At 37.0% G+C, this 20,178-nt stretch overlaps 2 protein-coding genes across 2 annotated transcripts in view; one reads left to right on the plus strand and one right to left on the minus strand.

Annotated features, from left to right (window-relative positions):
• Window positions 1-9,316, minus strand: part of MRPL13 (mitochondrial ribosomal protein L13) — a 33,986-nt gene extending 24,670 nt beyond the window's left edge. The window contains exons 1-4 of the mRNA XM_032132402.1: window positions 9,212-9,316; window positions 8,509-8,632; window positions 5,661-5,754; window positions 3,891-3,951 (exon numbers count right to left, since the gene is read on the minus strand). Of these exons, the coding sequence (XP_031988293.1) occupies window positions 3,891-3,951; window positions 5,661-5,754; window positions 8,509-8,632; window positions 9,212-9,238 (306 nt within the window). The 5' untranslated portion in view covers window positions 9,239-9,316. The remainder of the gene's footprint in view (window positions 1-3,890; window positions 3,952-5,660; window positions 5,755-8,508; window positions 8,633-9,211) is intronic.
• MTBP (MDM2 binding protein) overlaps window positions 9,305-20,178 on the plus strand; it is a 29,869-nt gene continuing 18,995 nt past the window's right edge. The window contains exons 1-11 of the mRNA XM_032132377.1: window positions 9,305-9,467; window positions 9,895-9,975; window positions 10,994-11,067; window positions 11,185-11,330; window positions 11,808-11,866; window positions 12,731-12,875; window positions 14,403-14,520; window positions 15,073-15,207; window positions 16,004-16,098; window positions 16,886-16,958; window positions 18,534-18,651. Of these exons, the coding sequence (XP_031988268.1) occupies window positions 9,392-9,467; window positions 9,895-9,975; window positions 10,994-11,067; window positions 11,185-11,330; window positions 11,808-11,866; window positions 12,731-12,875; window positions 14,403-14,520; window positions 15,073-15,207; window positions 16,004-16,098; window positions 16,886-16,958; window positions 18,534-18,651 (1,120 nt within the window). The 5' untranslated portion in view covers window positions 9,305-9,391. The remainder of the gene's footprint in view (window positions 9,468-9,894; window positions 9,976-10,993; window positions 11,068-11,184; window positions 11,331-11,807; window positions 11,867-12,730; window positions 12,876-14,402; window positions 14,521-15,072; window positions 15,208-16,003; window positions 16,099-16,885; window positions 16,959-18,533; window positions 18,652-20,178) is intronic.

The following is a 20,178-nucleotide window of genomic DNA, read 5'->3' on the forward strand; positions in this document are numbered from 1 at the left end:
TTTCACCCTTGCATAAACCCAAATTTTTCTGAAGTCCTGAAAAACTTGGCAAAATGAACAAGAAACTCTAAGCTCTGTACAAAACATCAACTACGCAGACTTCTTTTTGCATTCACTGCCCCATATTAACATAAAACATACTTAGCAGTGGGAAAAAAAAAAAGTAGTACTTTTCCAATCTCAGGTACAAAATTATACATCAGAGATCAAACACATGAAGTTTTTTATTCCTTTCAACGAAGTAGAGAAGTCAGGGATTACAAATGGTTGCCATGGGAAGCTTTCAAGATCTGTCTGGATAAATCCCCAGCAGCCTTATCGGACCTAACAGGTGACACTGCTTCAAGTAGGAAGTTGGACTAGAGATTTCCCGAGGTTCTGTTCAATTAGAATCATCCTATGGCCCTTAAAAAAAGGCACATGTACATTCAAATTCAGCACAATCCCTCTGAAGCACTAACTACCACCTGCAAGAATATCAGGCTCCAAATATGAGAGATACAGTGGGGTCAGCCTCCATTAAGTGAGAGTATCAGATCATCAACCTTGGTGGTACCTTAAGAAGGAGCTAGAAATGGTCAGGGATGATACTACAGCAACTTTGTCTAAATTCTGACAACTACACATATGGCTTTCAGCCCCCCCACATAAGCATAACTATACCATTTTGCATCAAATTTCAATCTTTTTAACCAGCCATTAGCTGTGAACCAGTTTTTCCTAGAAACACTTTGTATACTAGAAACAAAACTAACAGAAAAATATTTATCTTGAGGATTTGTATATTTGAATTTAGATATACGTAAGTCAAGACAGTGCTAAGCATTCCTACAGTCCTACTATACACACACACACTCAGGAAGTCTTACATAAACTGAAAATAGTCAAATCCACTGGAAAATCTCTATGTAGCACCACACAAGTTTACAACATCTTTTTCCTTGGAAATAGTCTCTTCCATTAATTTACTGCCTTAATTTCTGTAACAGCACTATTTCCAAAAGCAATGATGACTCATCTAATGAAGCACTACCAGGATGAATTAGCAGGAGCCAGTAAGTCCAAGGGCAGAGAAACAGCAGTAGCCTCTAAGACAAAAGTAACACTTTACAAAATGAACATTTGGATGCCACAGGAAGATACAGCCTGCTTCTTACAATCTTCCTAATTCCACTGGCTTCACAGGAACTGAATTTAATGTAATTGAAAGAAAAAGGAAGTGAAATAAAGTGATATATAAAAGTCTCCACAATAACGATGTGTCACTTAGATTATGATTTGAAGATCCGTATGTTACTTGGGCTGACATTGTTCTCTTTACAGTACTACTTTTTCAGGTTTTAAAAGCTAGTTCTAAAAATAAAACCTGTTAATAAAACATCATCATAATTTCCATTTTTGTCATATCCCAATGCATTTCACACCAAAACAATTCAACTAGTAAACAAGTATTTCTAGCCATAAAAATCTGTTACAGCTACAAATACAGACTGTATCTTGCCAAATTACCATCCACTACTACTAATTATGACAAAAACACGTCTGAGATATCTTTATGAGACAACTGAATGCTTCATTTTCAATAGAATGACAGAGTTAATTGCTGAAGACTCTCCACCATTGTGTTAAAAAAAATAGTGTCTCTTGCTAAATGAGACCAAGACTTGAGCCACATCACCATTTCCTGAGCGTTTGTTCAACATGCCTCATTTTTGGCAATGCATTTAATCCTCTTCTGTTTGCAGAGAAATTCATCTATGAGTCTGGCAAGAAAAGAGGTATTTCAGAATGAATGCCAGAAGGTAATTGAGAGAACATCCCATTCTCATGCCCTAACAAGTTGTGTTACACCGCCTCCCAGCGCTCAGCATCTGCCTGAAGTTCAAATGAAATATATTGAAGAATCCATTTTAGACAAGGAACTACCAGTAATTCCCAAAGGAATGACAACTATCTTGGAGGCTGCTTGCAAAACCATTTGTTTTGAAAAATTATAGACAGAACATTATATGGAAATGTAGGATTTAGTTTCACTTTATTTAAAGAAGGTGTGACAGTAAAAACAGAAACCAGGCAAATTCATATGGCGGATCACTTTTTTATTGAGTACTGGCACTTGTATAAGGCAGACTTGGGACAAACCAGGATTTCCAAATCATTGATATGTTGCTGCTGATTTATCTTCCTGCCCCTCTACCTTTACCTGCTGCTCTACAGGACCTAGCAGTGTGCAATAGGCATATGCCAAGGCCCAACATACTGCAAGAATTGCAGCTGTGGAAACACCTATGCAGAAAGTGGAAGATAAGATGGAGAAGAATCACCAGGAGCTCAAGGAGGAGATGAAAGAGTGCCTTCTCCAAATCTCGGCAGTACAGATCAGAGACTCTGCTACCAAATGCGGACGTTCCCCAGAGAGAAGGTACACCCCACAAAGTGGCTGTGGAATTTCCTGTGTGACATGAGGAGGTGGGGTGGACAACCCACTTCTGCTCTGGCACCTCTGTTCCTAGAGATGAAGATGCTCCCAGAGATGGGTGAAGAGAACCTTTGCTTCTGAACAGCTCATCCTTAAAATGGTACCCCATTAGCAAAGATTGGACCCTTGAAAACAGTTGTGGGGAAAGCTGTGAGTGGAGGGAAGGGACTTTCACATGCGAGCAGAGAACCAACCTGGGCGGCTGTCTCGCTGTGACATTGAAGCCATGAGAGAACTTCTTGTGGAGATGTCTCCATAGCATGAGCAAGAGAGACTCCTCTCCCTAAGTGAACTGAAAAAGATTATTATAGAGGTGGTAACCTGACTGAAAATCTCAAGGGTTGTCTTTTTGTGTTGTCAGTGGGAGAAGGGAGAAAGGTGGGGGGAACAAAAGTGTTCTGAAGGTTTAGTCTGACTTTTTTCCTTCCTTTTAGGTCTGTTAATAAACTTCTTTATATTCTTTTAAGTTTTGTGCCTGCTTTGCTTTCTCCTAATTCTTATCTCACAGAAGGAAAATAAGTAAGTAATGGATATTTTGAACCAAACCACTACATCTAGGAAAATGAAGAAACACTTTTATATTTTATACATAAAGTGGCCCATATAAAAGCATTTCAAAGTCAAAACTGAACGTAAGTATCTATTAATCTCTGTGGGTCTTGTATCATGCTCTGAAACATTAGTACTTAACGAGAATTCAGTCCTCCAATGTTGTCCATTCAAAACTCTAGTAGAAGTAATTCTACAACTGTGTAAGTCAACATGTCAAAATGGATCATGCCAATCTGGATCCCTATTTTTTTTATCAGTACAAACACATGAACACTGCATTTCAGAATTTAAACAGTCTAACATAGACAACAAAGATGCTTACGTTCAACATAACCATCGTTTCCATTTCCTTCACAGACCATGAATACACAGCATTGCAGAAAAGATTTAAAAAAACATCATCACTTAAAACCTCCTGTTGAATTTCACTGGGAAAAGAGGCAGATGCACTTTCTAACTTTTTTAAGATTAGCATTATTCTTGCTGGCTCTTGCAAAAGCAGTAGGGTCATTAAGCTGAAGTACAGTTTAGCTAACTCAAACTTATGGCAGTTCACTTATGAGAAAGGTCAGACCCCTGAAACTAAAAGGAAGTAAATAAGTGAAAAATTAGTGAAGCAAACAAGCTTGATTTGCTCCTTTGGACAGCATGGAAAAATGACAAAAATACACAACCTACAATCTAACCCCAGAAATGTTGTTTACAAAAATGGTGTCCCAAGCCAAGCTTCTAAGAACCATTAGTAGAATGTGCATAATTTAACTTTAGATACCTAACTGATCCCATTTGTTTAGGAGAACTAATTAACTTGAAACCAACCAGTTTCACAAATGAAAGAGAAGAAGGGGAAAACACTTACAGCAGTTGGATCCTTCAAATGGAGTTGAGTGGCTGTCACTTGTTTGAAACCACCAGGATAACTAGAAAAACAAAGCAAACATACAAGCTGAATTCTTCACGCTCAAGCACGATGTTAACATAAGTATCACTACATCTTGAACGATGGTGTAATGGTATTATAGGGACTCAGAAAAGGAAGATGTTCTCACGAGGCCAAAAACTGTATTTTATTTATCCTGTCAACTATCTAATTTTAACACCACTTCTATGTTCTTATTTATTCACTTGAGTATGAAAAAGCTTGTGCTTCACAAGCAGATGGGTATGTTTTTAAAACTGCTTATCAAGTACACCATAACAGCTATACAATAAAACAGGAATAAGATATACAGAACTCTGCAATATTTCCAGATGATCAAGACTCACAACCAGTCTGTGGCTGACATAAGACACATCCATTTTGAACTGTATTTATTATTTTCTTGCTATAGTAAGACTTGGCAATCTACAGTAAGAAAATTTTAGTTTTACTGCAATAGATCCATCTTTCTAAAGCCTATATCACATATTGAAGCTACACTAATTCAGATTTATGCATAAGCTTTTAATGACCTGATAACATGCAGTAAGAAATTACATGGAAGTCAGGTAAAGCTGAGTTTCATTTTGATTGAATTACATCATCAGGAATCAGCCCAAGTGAAATCAAAATAAGCCCAGCATCATGAAGACATGTCCACTGAGCTGCATGGACTTAAATATTAGTTTTAAGTGTGCAATTTTTTTACTTATTCAAAACCAACTTAGATACTTATGCAAGTGCTTTAACTTACATGTTAAGATTTTAGAGAAAATTTTAAGTCATAGGGGAGGTGGAGAAAAAAAAAAGCACACAATAATTTCCATCAGCTCTCAACAAGAATTTCTCAGCAATTCAGCAATTTCAGGATTGCACCACTAGCACTAGCAAAATCAGCTTTCTCAATGTGATTTATCGATCTTCCAACTGGATGCACTGTGACATTTAGAGATTATTATGTAGTAGTAACACTACTGATCAGGAGCACTGAACTGATCACTGACACCCTGTCATTGATGATTGCAGTCTCTACTGTAAACAAGTTATGTCTGCCAGAATAATGTATTTTACACTACTGTATATAACAAGGTACTGCACATCAGTACAGCTGGAGAGTGTTTCATTTTTAAATTGTTTTTCCAATTTTTTCTTTTCATCCTCTGATTCAGTATTTCCTGCAAGGTAAATAGGTCCTAATAGGATAAAGTAATTGAAGTTGGTGACAATATATGTATCTTAAATGTGTAGTGCCAATGAAATTACCTTTTATTACACAGTAAACAGAATAGCCCAGATCATTGAGTCCAGAGGTTAACACAAGACACAACCTGGCTCACCAATTCTGTTAACTTACTCAATTTCCCTGACTACTTTTGAGTTAATTTCCCTAGCAATATACACTGGGGATAAAAAAAATAAAAAAAAAATAATAAAAAAACAAAAAACAAAACAAAAAAAAACCAAACAAAAACCAAAACAAAACAAAACAAAAAAAAAAAAAGAAAGAAAAAAAGAAAGGAAGAAAAAGGTTTACGCCATTTTAAATATCTTAACACATGCAGACAGGCAAACAAACAAAAAACCCTAAAAGTTTAAGCCAGCATTCCCTTTTAAAGCAATATGCTAAAAAGGACTTCAACTATTAAGAAAATATGACATTAAATTTACCACAAGCTCACTACCAGAAGCTTTACTTACTATAAAGCTTACCCACTATGTGAAGAATACACTTTCTGTTCCCATTTGTTACCAGAGAAGGCAATATGTCTTGTATTTATTATGACAACATGATCTCCACAGTCATCTACAAGGTAGAAATAAGTGGAAAATATTGAAGAAAACCACAGAGGGAATCAACCAAAACAACTATTATGTGTACAATACATAGATAGTAGCACATAAATACACCTTCCATAAAACTCAAATTTAAAATCTGAGCTTTTAAAGTCAAAACATCCAAATCAGCATTTAAATACCAACCTTAATTACTATTTTTAGCACTATCAGTTTAGAAGGCAGGTGAGAAGGTAAAATACCATCAAGCCAGACGACTAAACCATTGCAATTATTCAGCTAAAATCTGGAAATCTGGCTTATGGGCAAATTTCTATCCTATTCAACACATTATGCTGCATATGTACCTATACTAAAAAAAAAAAAGAACCACAGAAAAAAAAGGTTAATTCCAAATGATCCTAAATATTTTTAATTTTACTTTTTCATAAAAACAGTATCTGTGCTTACTGAAGGATTGAACAATTTGGGTAAGTAAAATACTTCTATTACGTAGTTACACTTTCAGGCTAAATATATAAAAGAAACAAAAATACTGCATTGAGGGAAAGGCAGGGGGGAAAACCCTAAAAAACCAACTCTGTTGGGAGAACCCCCACATTTTCATCTATCAAACAGGAGTGAATGTTACAGCATATACATGTATGTTTAGAGATATACCAGTAACTTTATTATCAAAAGTTTTTTCCATGCAAAGTCTGTAATTTATCATCAACACCCTGCCAGAAACAGTTAAGTGGATCTTCTTTACTAATGAAGTGCTAAGAAAACCTGTATTATCTCAAAAAACCACGTAAATAGGAGAAAAGATGTAGTTTTTAATTTCAGAAGTAATGATCTTGATCAGCTGTATAAGCTGTAACCACACATTCAACTAAAACGAAAATGATTTGTCCAGTCCCATTTGCATCACCCTATTAGAACACAAGTATTTGAAGAGGCTCACCTGACTAAAACATTTTTGAGTCGGTAACAAAGCAGCTATACAAAGCAGGGCTTAAACTGACCATGCATTTTTTATAGGAGCAATTAATCAAAGCAATTTTCACACCTTATTTAAGGTTTTTTATTTTTTTTTAATCTTGTGTGCTTTTAATGCTCCACTTTCAATTACAGCTGAAGTGCAAATGCAATTTACACATCTTTGCTGTTGCAGCCTTTCACTGCTGACAGTTCAGCTCTAAAAACGCTCTCTGTCTACATAAATATCAGGGAACTGACACTGAACTTCATGACTTTTTGGTTTTTTGGCTGGAAAGATGAAAGAATAAGCTCATCTAAGAAAATTGTGGCCAACAGTTTTTCACTTCCATGAGCACTGAATTAACAAATAATAATACCATTTAAAAACAAAACAACAAAAAAAAAATCCCCATGATGTTATTCTGTGTAAGGAGCTGTTATCTCACAGACGCTAAAATATTTCTTAGTTCAAAAAAAGAAGAAAAGAAGCATCAGGTACATCAACCACAAGTTCCTGCATACTTTGTCCTTCTAAATGTCTCAGCAGTAGTAACCAACCAATTGGTGCCAACCTGTGTAAAGCATCAGTACTGATTTACAGAATATTTTAAACCAAATAAAGTTGTCCTTCTTTCCAAGACTTTAAAACTTCACAGACATAAAAGTATCACAGTTCAACCAAAACATTTTCCTCTCAGTGTCTGCTTTATTTCTCAAGACAGCCTTAAGTCTCCAGTGACATCTTGTGGATACAGCAAAATTTACAACAGCAGAACTCTGACATTTAAAAGTCTCCACAACACTACAAATCCTACCTCCCATTACGAAATAGATCGAGTATAATTTTGCTATGTACACTTTACATGTATGAGCAAACTTCAAGTCTTCCTTTATGTTTCAGCAATGTCTCTGGAAAAATTTGCATGGATATTACAGGAAACACTGTACCAGTGGTGTGAAGGATCAACTTTTTATTATTTATAAAATGCTTATCCCCATGAGACAGGCACTACAGCATTACAAGTAATGAACAAGATTACAGATGCATCTTTATAGCTGAATCTTCTAATCTGCAGAAAAACAAAATTATGGTTTTATTTAAACCATTAAATTGAAAGGTATCTTTCAACAATGATTGTTTCCCATTTAAGAATCAGACAGGTACCAATCTCCTCATCATGGAATGTATGAGGCAGGAAGGGACCTCTGAATGTCATGTCATCCAAACCCCGTGGTGAAAGCAGGACCAGCTTTTGAAAATCTCCACAGATGGATACTTCACAACCTCTTGGGCAATGACTTCCAGTCACTCTCACAGTAAAAAATATCTTATCTGATGTTCAGAGCATCCTGTGTTTCAGTTTGTGCCCACTGCCTCCTGAAAACAGGACTTCTTTGCACCTTATTCAGAATGAAGCACTCCAAGACCATGGTGCTGTGTACCTACTGAAAGGTAGCACTCAGATGTTTCATTACGTGCCCTGTGAACTAAATTTTTACACGTAAGATTAACAAAACATGTTCTGAGGTTTTTAAAAAAATGGAAGAACAGCCCACTGTAATTCAGCTACTCAAAATGAATTTCAAAATCATAATATCCTTTATATATATTGGTAAAGAAACAACATTAGGTTGTGGAGGGGTATGACGGAAAAAGATGAGAAAGAAAACCAATTCATTTATAATTTACAAACAACTGAGAAATGTAATCCTTTATAGCAGGCTTGATTTTAAAACTGAAATTGGAAAAAACACGCATGTGAAAAAAAGCAAATTTGCTCTCATCCATTGCAATACTCACTTAGTGCATGATAAATAGGTTTATGTCTGCCTTCGAGTCTCATTACAGTGGCAGCTGCTATTTTTCCTGGGGGCTGCATCTTTGCATCGAGGAGGTACCAGGCTCTGGCAAAAGTAGCCCATTGCTGAAAAGAAAGAGGGTCAGTACTTATCACAGTAAAAGCTCACGCTACCATAATCTAGCTTCATTTACTAGACCAACACTTCTTTTACCTTCAAAAATACTAGCAGAAATATTCAGCACCACCCCCTTCAAATAACCTTTAAAAGGACAGAGCACTGCGAGACACACACTGCAGTGCGATGTATACATGTGTAACACCACCGAAAGGTTACCGGCCCTGACGGCTTTGTTTCAAAAACGCAGATCTCCTGCTGCAAGCTTCCATTATCGCTACTTGAACTGCAGCACATTTAACGCCCAAGGTCTCTCTCCCTCCCGGGGAAGGGCACGGCTCCCCCACACGCACCTTTCAGACCGCGCACAGCCCGAGCCGCCGCCCGCGGGAGTTCCTGTCCCCCAGACGTGCCGCACACAGCGGCTCCTGCCAGCGGGACCCTCAGGACCAACACCTGGGGCAGCCCCGCGGCGCTCCACTGGGGGCCTGGGAACGCTCCGTGCCCGCCCGCTCCCTCACGGCCCCGGGGTCCCGTCCCAGAGGCAGCGAACGCCCCGGCCGGCCCGAGGAGGAGGCCGCGCTCACCTGGGCCGCCCTGCTGTAACTCGCCATCCCGCCGGGCGCACGGCGCGCAGGCAGCGCCGCGCCGGGGCCGCGGGAAGCGGAAGCGCTGCCCTGCGAGGGGCGGTGCCCGGCCGGCAGCGCGGGACCTTCGGAGCGGCGCCTCCGGAGCGGCGCCGGCCCGGCCGCGCTCCCGGCCCGGCCATGGACCGCTACGTGCTGCTCCTGAGCTGGGGCGAGCGCAGGGCCGAGGGCGGGCCCGCAGCAGCGACCGCCGCAGGTACCGCCGGGGGACGGTGCTGGAGGCCGCGGGGCCCGGCGGGCGCTGGGCGAGGGCGGGCGGGCGCTGCTCTGGTGTCCGTGGGGCTCTCCTGGCGCCTGCCTTCCTGAACACCCCTTTGCTTTCAGGCTGCAAGGCTTTGGTGCCTTTAACCTGCAGAAACTTCGGGGGGGGGTTCCTGCTTTATTGCGATGCTGCCATGTAATGCGTTCCTGAGCATGACCTAAAGGAGAATTTAGGAAAATTTGCTTTTTTAAACTGCAAATCTGCAGGTGACATTTCTCTTAAAAAACTCAACCAACCTCTTTCCCCCTTCTCCCCTAAACTCACCTTCCAAAATCACACTGAAATTTATACTGTATTTGCAGGAAAGTAAGATTTAACTTCCATAATTCATTAGTTTTAAGAAATACTTTTTTTTTCCTAGCTGCAACTGCTGCAAACGTGTGTCAGTTCCTGAAAGAAAGCTGTAATGCATCAATAAATGCGCATGCGAGCACGTTCCCAGGTAAATTTAGCAATGGACAGTAAGGGCAAGCGTTATCAAGGAATTGGCCTATGCATGTTTTATTAGGGGAAACAAGGCAGAAATCTAAGTAAACCCAGTTGCTGCAGTATGGGCCTGTTCCTGCTGCTCCTGTTTCTGTGGAGAACTTATGTCAGCAGCTAAGGTGTTAGGAGATGATTAGATAGACTGGATGCGAGAAATGAAAGGGAAGGATTTTGAAAAATTGACAAATTTCAGTCCAGTTGAGCAAAGAGTAGGAAAGCGATTGTTTCTTATGTCACTGGGAAGCATAATACTTTAATTACTCCTATAACATCTTCTGATTTTTTCGGTAGAAGCAATACTTGTCTGTTGGGTAACAATTCAGAACATTAATCCGTGAATATTAAATCAGTTTTTCATCTTAGAATAGATTTCTTAAGATCTGCTGTAGTACTCTTAGGGGCTGGGTGTTGGTGTTTTGTTGTTTTGTGGGTTTTTTTGTTAAAAAAGTGCTTTCTTACTTCTTTACTTGATTTATATATCTACTGTTATAAGCTCATCTTGTCACAGATGTCATATAATTGGGATTCATGTGGGAAAACCACTATAAGCTCTTAAAATTCACGAAGATGGGAATGTTAAGCTGTTTTCAACTTCTGTGCTTTTTATTGCATAGAAATGTTGATAGAGCATCTCATTTTGTGAACTCTGTAAATCATTTTTATGAAAGTTGTCATTTAGTTCAGGTATGTTACAGAACATGCAAATAGAAAGCAATATTACCCAGAATAGAGAAGAGGTCAAAGGTTTTCTTACTTACTAACAGTCAGAGGGTCAGTAATAGACACTTGCCAAGACACTTACCTACTCCTTAATATGTTTAGAACTTAATTACGGTACCAAAGGAAAGTAGAACTCAAGTAATTGTTGCATATTAAATGACTTACAGAGTCTTTCAACAGAGATGTTAATTGTAATAGGAAGAATAGATTGTAGTGAATTGATTAATTTAAATAATTGTTTTATCTCTTTGCAGCATGCTCAGTGGCTGGTGTTCCAGGCACAAAGAAATGGTATTTTGCAAGTCATGTTATTTGTGGTTATTATCAGGTAAGGCACACTTCTTTTAGAGTATAAGTTCCTCAACTGTCTGCTTCTCTATAGAACAAGTTAAAACCACGACGTTCAAAATTCTTTTTGCTTATTTAAGTCTTTTTGTTTGATTAGTTCTGCAGTTCTGATTGGGAGGAAATAAATGTTGACTCACAGAAAAATGAAGACTCATACCAAACAAGCATTGATGAGAACCTGGGAACCACACAAAATTTTGAGGAAGATGACAGTAACAGTTGGGAGTCACTGTCTCTGACTGAGTATGTGTATTAGTATTTTTATTTAAAGTATAATGTTCTGACATCTAACTGTGATGACCCAAGGGGATCAAGAAGTTTAACAAGTGGGAGTTACTACTGAAGCAAGAGTTAACTATGAACAATCCCCTACTAGTACTGAAAATACTTAATTTTGTTTAGCATAGCTTTAAATTTTTTAGTTACAGATTATTTTTATAGGATAACTGAACAGTTTCCTAACAGCTAACATATATACAAAAATTTATTGCTAATTCGCCTTGAATCCTACTTCCAGTTTTCCTTCGGATTATTTTGATGTCATTAGGCCTTCTTCTGTCTCAGTAAAAGAAGAGATGATTTCTCATAGCCTAGGTATGTTTGTGCAGAGTTTCAAAGATGTAAGATACTTACATCAGGTACTATTCATTAGTTGTAACTTGTGTTTCTAAATGACTTCATTTATATTTTGGTTCTGAACATGTTGTTCTTCATTTTCAGTATCTATGATGAAGCTGCTGAAAGTCTGCATCAACTAGCTGATAAACTGCCTGCCCCAGGTAATCTGTCTTTAAAAAGTGTCTTATTGGAGTTTATCTTGTTAGTTACTGCTCTAAAAATTCATCTGGTAAAAGCATAGTGAATGGAAAAGTTCAGAGTGTGTTAATTTGGTAGCTGAATTAACATAATGCAGCTCTTGCAGGTAGTTTAGGAACTTGAACATGGTTGGCATTGCAGATCAGCTTGAGGACTAGTTTGCTGCTTGTTTCTTTGGCAGGCTGTAGTTCAGTAGAATTTAAGATAGCTATTTGTATAATAAATTTATCCATCTGAAATGGTACCAAAGTAATTGTAGACAGTAAGCAATACAAAACTCAACATAGGAAGTTTCTTATTATGAAAAAGGAAGATGTTGACATCAGGCTTACATCTGATTTGACAACCGCTTGCTTGTGGGTGGGAGCCAAGAAGATGAGAAGGAAAATGCATCAGAATCGTTGGGTTCGGATTTTGTAAACTGGAGATACAGATCACCTTGCATGTTAGGGTTATATAATGTTGCAGAAGTTGATTTGGAATAGCATAGGAATGCAAGAAGAATGAAAAATAGCAGTTTAGAGTGTTAAAAGTAGGAAAATGACATAGCTTAGTTGTACAGGAGACAAATCTCATTTATCAGTGCTGAGTGAGAGCGAAGGGTATTGAACCACAGTCACTGAGGGAATGGTGAAATATTTTGTGTTCATCTAAGAGGAGCAGCAAGAGATGAGCTAAAATGTGTGAAAAGTATTTTAAATCTTGAAGTTATGTGATCTTTTTGCCTGTTTTAGTGCAGGCAATGATAACCAATACTATTCTATCTTTAAATGACTGACTGATTCACTGAATCATGATAGTTTTAGTCATATACAACTGTTTTATAGGCAGAGCAATGGTTGATGTAATCCTGCAGGCTGTTGAACGAGATGGACCCAAGTTAAGGGACTGCTTACCTGCTATCGGTGCCCTGAAACACCTGAGAGAGTGGCACTCTGCACAGATCACTATTGCAGCAAGTGATGCTAAAGGGTATGGCATTTATTTTAGGGCTAAAACAAGGCCACTTCTGTTTTGTGTTAGCATAGATCAGTGGGTTAAAATAGAAACAGCATCTTGAGTATTTTATGTGTATATTTTGAAAATACATAAATTAGTTGTCTGTTATTGTATGAGGGCAGGAATTACTTAACCTGATTTATTGTAAATACATGTTCTAACCGGAGAAGCAGGCAAAAAAGCCAGTCCTCTGCACTTCTTGTTTTCTGTGGGAGCAAAGGGTAAAATATTTTCCCTTTCTGTTGCTAGTGGCTTCAGTGTGATACAATGTTTTCAAGTTGTATGATGCTACATAATCATATATAGATTGTAGTTTTACTGGTTTTTTTTTTTAAATGAATCCATACTACTGCTGGTTTTACTTTAGATTTTATATTACCTTTGGTATTACATTTCAGGGAGGGAAAGTAGAGTGTCTCATTTGTCCCTTTTGAAAATGGAGTAAAAATGCTCTATTACTTCCTGTATGCTTTTCAAGATTCTGTTATTATGAAGAGTTACTGAGACTATTAATTCAGGTTGAAGTTAAGTCCAGTAATTTCCTTACTATCCTCCTCTAATTGGCATATAATGGCCATGATATGTCTCAACATATAAACCTCAGTGGTTTGGGTTTTTTTATCCCATGCAGTGAATGATTGTGTGGAGGCTGAATAACTTGGCAAGGTCTCCTGCACTTTCCTTCCCCTCCATGGCCAAAAGATTCAAATTTGCTTCATAGAATATGTGCTTAAGCTTAATCTTAAATTAATAAAACTGTTTAAAACTAAAAAGGTGAATGTTCAGTCCTTGGATAGAATAGATAATATACCTACTCTATAGTATTTCCTGAGGTGCGTGGCGGACAAGAAACTTACTCGGTGACTTCCACAAACACTTGGTCTCAGTGCTTGTTGACATCGTCCTGTAGAACCATCTTTTGACTGAATAAATTTTTCTGCTGGCTTTTATGTAAAGTGAGGTTATTTGGGTATAGAGGATCTCTGATGAAAGTTGTTTCACTTATTCTTCTTGCTCTGCTGATGGTGCTGACTTCCCTTAGAAGTCAGATGGCCACCAGAACCCACAGATACTGACTGTTCTCTCTCTTGTTGAATTTGGATAATGTTTGTGCTGCAGTCATGTCTTCATGTAGAAGGTTAACTACAAACCATCCAGATGGACCAGTGATAGCCCCACTGATGGCTACCAGGCTTTGCTACAGCTTTTAGCACCCAACCTTACTATGTTGTGCTTGCAGCTTGCCATTGCCAGTCTTATTTGATGTCAAAATTCTTTGCTGTCATGTTCGTGGAGCATATGAACAACTTCCTTTACAGAGCCTGAATGAGCAATTCTATAATACTTTTTTACTTTGTGTAATATAAAGCTTTATTGTCTGTCTTGACGTACACAAGATTGTTTAGTGCTAAGGGGTCATAGGTAAATTCAGTCAAACTGCTCTGTATGTTCATTTGTAATGCTAAATTCAGTAAGATTAATTCTTCTGTATTTTTACAGTAGCTGGCAAAAGATTGCAGACTATCTATCAGCAGACTTTGTATCTTCAGATGATATCATGAATATTATTGATTTAAAAGAACTCTGGAGAGGAAAGATTCAGATATGGGAAAGAAAGGTAAAATTACTTTTTTCAGCTGTGGTTATTTTTTAAAGCATCTGTGTACCTCATTTAAAGCATTTATTGTGCAGTGCATTTTATGTCTTAAGCCAAATTTGGTTTCAACCATGTAATTCAAAGGTAATGTGCAACTTGTCTGGGTGGGTGGCAGGATGAAATAATAAATGAGATCAATGCATCAAGATTTGAACTTCAGAAATCCAGAGCCTCCCCTCTGAAATATTTCTTAGAACTTACTTAGAACTTACAAAACAATCTAATTTTGTATCTATCACAAATCATTATCATGTAATTGTAAGTCATTACTGCAAGCATATGTATAATGTTTCTGCAAAAATGGAGAGCTTTGTGACATTGTTTACATTTTCACTGTTACAGTTTTGGATTTAGTAGTTGGTTATCTAAGTCTAGTATTTTTTCTTAGTTTCATGGATCTGATGGAAACAAATATAATACTAATTGTTAAAAATAATAACACACCTAACTGGCTGAAGAGAAATAATTTTTCTCTCTTTCTGACACAATTATTGTCTTCTTTTTTTTTTCCAGTTCGGATCAGGAGTAGACTTTCCAGAATTTTGTATAAAGAGCACTTCAGCAAAGACATTCAGGACTGCAAATTTAGGCTCTTGCTTTGCTGTTAAAAAAGAGTGGCAGTCGAGGAATACTGATGCTTTGCCAGAAGCAAGTATTATTCTTGATCTTACTTTGAGTTTTAGAATTAATCTGTTTTACTTTCCTGAGAAAAGTAGTAATTGGGTAAACCTTAGTTGGAACTGAAAGTTCAGTATAGAAGTAATGATTGGGTAAGATTGAGGAATACTTCTTTTGTTCATGTGTGCTCTCAAAACAGGTTCTTAAAATTTCATCTGTTTGTCTTTAGGACTACAATACCAGATTTTTTTCAAGTAAAAGTTGAGACTTTGTTCAGTTTAATACTCAAAATAGCTAAATTATGAATTCTGTATTTATATAACCTTTTCCACTTAATTTTAAAAGTTTGTTTGGGTTTGGGGTTTTTTTTACACTGTTGCTGTTTCACTGTTGTTGTTTTCTACTGGAAGTAGATAATTGATGGGAGCTCCACAATCATATGTGTTGATGAAAACAAAAATGAGCATTATGAAAATTGGTATCAGTTTAGAGTTTGTTATTTCCATTGTTAAAACATGTGTATTTTGTACTGCATTTGTCTGTTCTTGGTAGATCTTATTTTATTTTGGGTGAGAGCTAGAACTCATTTGATGCACATTGTTGATTTTCTACAAAGTCATATTTATTAAACAAAATTAAATACCTTCCTTGTTTTTTATATAATTATTTTTAATATAATATTGTGAAGTGTTTTTGTATTTCTTTATACCTCTTTCAGATGTTATCTGTAAGGCTAATGCCTCCAGCAAACCACTTGAGGAAGTTCTCCTGAGATAGAATCATATGTAGTGTAATATATATAGGTTTTTATTTGATCTCTTTTCAGGTTTTTCATTACTATGGTCCTGCGCTGGAATTTTTACAGATGGTGATGCTGTCTGATCTACCTTCCATTTTTATATCAGATCTGGAATTTGAGCTGTATCCCTTTTTTTAAGGATCTAAACTACTACTGATAATTGTCTATAGCAGAAAGAAAACAATCAGGGTCTCCCATGGAAGCAACAGATAGATGAGGACACGCAAGGGTTCATTCCATTTTAGCCTGCCAAAATAGTCATAGTGATTCTTCACAACTGGATTTTTAAATTTTGAAATTTAAATTACACTACCAATAACCAGGTGTTGTTGATATTATTGCACGTATAATTTGTCTGTTGATGTGCATGTTCTTTGTGGGAAAAGAATAGAGATATGTTTATTCTGTGTAAGTTTAAAAAAAACCTCAAGCCTTTCTAATGAATGAAGGTAGCATGCTTCAAAATATAGGAACATTTGTCTACAAATCATGTTTTTATTGTGCAGCAGCAAAATCTGTGGCAAGATACAGCAGAGGAGTTCTCTCTTGAGTGTGTGTGCTGCAGAGATCTCAAGGTATATTACTATGGGTTTTTAAAAGTATGGACTTTTGGTACTAGTCTTGGTGTACCAATAATACCTTAGGATGTGTAAGTCTCCCATGATTTTGAATACATAAATATCTGTTTCTGTCAGTCTATAATAGAGATGTCAGTGTAGTATTTTGTCATATAACATTTTCAAGTGTATCACTTTACCAAGAAAGATGAGCTTTTTATGTTTTGTGATACTGTAGTCTCAAAAATTAGATACTTGCAATGCTTCTTTCAAATATGGTGGTAACTTGATTTGTAAAACAGAGGTGTATAGTTCTTTGTGAAGATAAGGTTCCTTAAACTGTTCTGTTCAGGAGCCTGTCAAGAAAGAATACCAAGGAGACGTCTACATTGCTTTTGGAGCAGATTTCTTTTCTCTCTGGGAAGGTAAAAACTTTTTATTTATGTATAGCAGAAAAATGAAGGTATGTATATTGCCTGTAAAAGATACAGGAATAATATTTTTAAACCTAGTTTCTATATAAGCTTCTTGAACATTTAGTTCTAAAGCAAGTATGGATTTTAAAGTCCATGCTATACATACCCACTGAACAGTTTTCTCTTTATGTCAGCTAAATTTCAATCTCCTGAAACATTTTCTAATTTTTAATCCTATCCTGACAGATAATTTCTCTGCTACCATAATTGAACTATTGATTTTTTTAGCAAAAGGCAGGCTTGTGTGCAGCCTACCAAATGTATCTAGTTACTGTGAAATGGTAAGCTTTTTTATTTTACATGTGATTATTCTGATTTTGGATAAAAAGAGTTCATGAAACATTTACAATCCTACTTTTTCCTTCCCTCCTCTGCCTTGGAGGGATAGTGAGATTATTCATAGCCACAGTATTAGTTTGAAGATATTTTTCCTGAATGTTCTATCACCTTTACTTACAGGGTAATGCATCTTGTTTAGGAAAGTTTTTTAGTGTTTATAAAATAAATCTATGCCAATCAAAACAAAACCTCCAATTTGAAAATGCTGATACAGGTATTATTAATAACATATGTTTTTTATTTCCTGTGGAGATGGTATCCCATTATCAGGCTGTATGTTTAATTTTCGGTTTATTTGGGTTTTGAGTAACTCTTTTTCTCCCCTGCTACTCCATTCTCCATTAGCTTAGCCAGAAATGGAAAAGGTCCTTTTTCTAATGCTGTACCAAAAATATCTTTTTAAATAGTTTTATATTGGTAAATATTGCAGGTAATCTTCATTTTACTTAGGAACACTGAAAACACCTTTTACAATTTAAGGCCTTGCATTTCTACTAATTTTTTTAAAGAAGAAGCTCAAACAGTTACAACACGTTCTCAGGTTACTTTTTAGAGTCTGCACATGTTGAATTAAATATATTTTGAAAACGGCAGTGTCTCATACGGATTTTTTTCAGCCTGCTGCTGGAAATATTACATGTTTGTTGGCTTTTCCAATACTTGCAACAACATTGTTTTATTGCTTGAGTATTCAAATACGTGTGCCTTTTTTCTGATAGTGCTTATTAGCCTGAAGTCTGCTTAGAGACATAAACATAGTCCAGTATCTGGTTAAGGGACAAGGGTAATAGGAAAGGAAAAGGAATTTTTTTCAAAGGAATGCAGAGCCACTGATGCCAACTATTACCTTTGAATTCTCTTTTCATTCTGGATACTACTCTACAAAAATGTTTGTAGCCAGATTATTGAGAGACTTGCAATACATAATAAATACCTTTTTGTGTATGAAATGGAAATTCAGCAGTGAATGATCTCTCAACTGGACCAAAAACTAACCACAATTTTTACAGCTTTTGTGTCAAATGGAATTCCATTTTGATTGATGTGAATGACAGATGTGTTAAGCAGAGATATTTTTCTTCATTTCAAGTAGATTTGAAATAACACCAGATCAGTAGCTCAAGAATCAAATGTAAAACAGGTTTCACTAATATTGTATGTTTTGTATTTCGTCTCCCTATTTAGGTAGGAGCTTTATTTACATTGCCATGTAATGTAAGTAGTGTAGTGATCCCATCTCCTGCCCAGCTGAGCACCAAGAAATGGAAGGAATATATGGCTAAGAAACCCAAGGTCATTTCTGGTACGTGTATTTGGTTGTGGTTTTATGTATGTGTGTATATATATATATATGGTGATTTTTTTCTGTACATTTGGCATTCTCTTTTTAAGTTCAATGAAATGAAGTCAGTTATTGTAATCTTCATGGACACGAGAAGATTTGGTGAATGCAAGTTCAGCTATGCAAACTTGGAGGAAAAACAATAACAACATCGTGGCAAGTTTTGGGAAACAAAGCATCTCCTTTAAACCATTTTTGTGTCCTGTCTGTCAGTTAACAGACATCTTTCTAAGGTGATTGTAAAATCCACAGGCACAGAGGTTTACTTCTGCAGATGGAATTCCAGTGTGCTTCACTGAGGTGCTTCCCTTCTCATTTAAGCATTTCCAGAGGTTCTTCAGTGCACTTGCATTTAATTTCAATCTCTTCCTGGGAAAATACAGAATATTAAGAAATGCTGAATGCCTCCATTCACCTGAGAGTCGTGTGCTAAACTTGTGATTGGGAACGTGCTCCTTCCTTATGGGGCTGTACTGATGGCAGCTGTCTCCTCCTATGCACTGTGCCAGTGCTTAGAAATCTGATTCAGAAAGTGAGAGAAGAGAATCAGTACAGATCAAGGCTGGGGGAAGTTTCTCAGTTGGCCAGTAAATGTGCCCTGCAAGTGGAGGCACTGTACAAGCAGTGGCTGTGAGGTTTGTAGGCACTTGAAAACATCAGGCTAAAATGAACTTGGTGGTAGCCCAGTGCTTAAGTACTTTCCTAGGACAGGATGAGGTGCTGGATTCTGCTTTCTTTCATGATCTTGTTTATACATGGTCTAATATATAATCCGTGTAGATTGCAAGGAACAGTGACTATTTTTCTTGCCAACTCAAGACAACTTTTTAAAACAAATATGCAGATGAAAATGGCTCATATTGATGACTGATATTATTTCAGGTTTAGGGACAGGAAAAAATTGAGAGGGATTAGGAAGAGTTGTATGACAGGACAAGAAGCTTAATTATAAAATGGGTGCTGGCAGTATATAGACTGAAATTTATCTCTGCCTGTTTGGAAATGATAGAGTAGAGAGGATGTGATTATAGAGCTGGTCATAGCAGCAGCATTTGTATTTATTGGAGAGATACTACTGATGCAGTCAAATGAGCACAAGATCCCCAGTGTCTGCAGGATATTTGTCCTGTGCTCCAGTGGAAAGGTTTTGTACAAGTATTAACTATCGTGTGATCAGTAACACACAATAGGTTCTTATTAAGCCTCCTGTGTAAAATTTAGTATAGGAGGAGAAATGTGGCTGTTTAAATATATTTTCTTGTTTAGTTGAGAACTACTGATTTTTTATTAGCTACCACTAATCTGACGGTCCTAAGGATTTGTGAATCCTTATTCTCATCCATCTGTGGGAAGGTATAATTCTTGGAATTGGTAGTTCTCAAATGCTAAGGTTAAAATGCGAAATAAAAGCTTACCCATAAGGAATCAGCTTTGAGATGCCAAGATAAACTGGAAAAGGAATATATTTCAAATGACAGTGGGAACAGG

The sequence above is a fragment of the Corvus moneduloides genome, chromosome 1, assembly GCF_009650955.1.
Source record: "Corvus moneduloides isolate bCorMon1 chromosome 1, bCorMon1.pri, whole genome shotgun sequence".
NCBI lineage: Eukaryota > Metazoa > Chordata > Aves > Passeriformes > Corvidae > Corvus > Corvus moneduloides.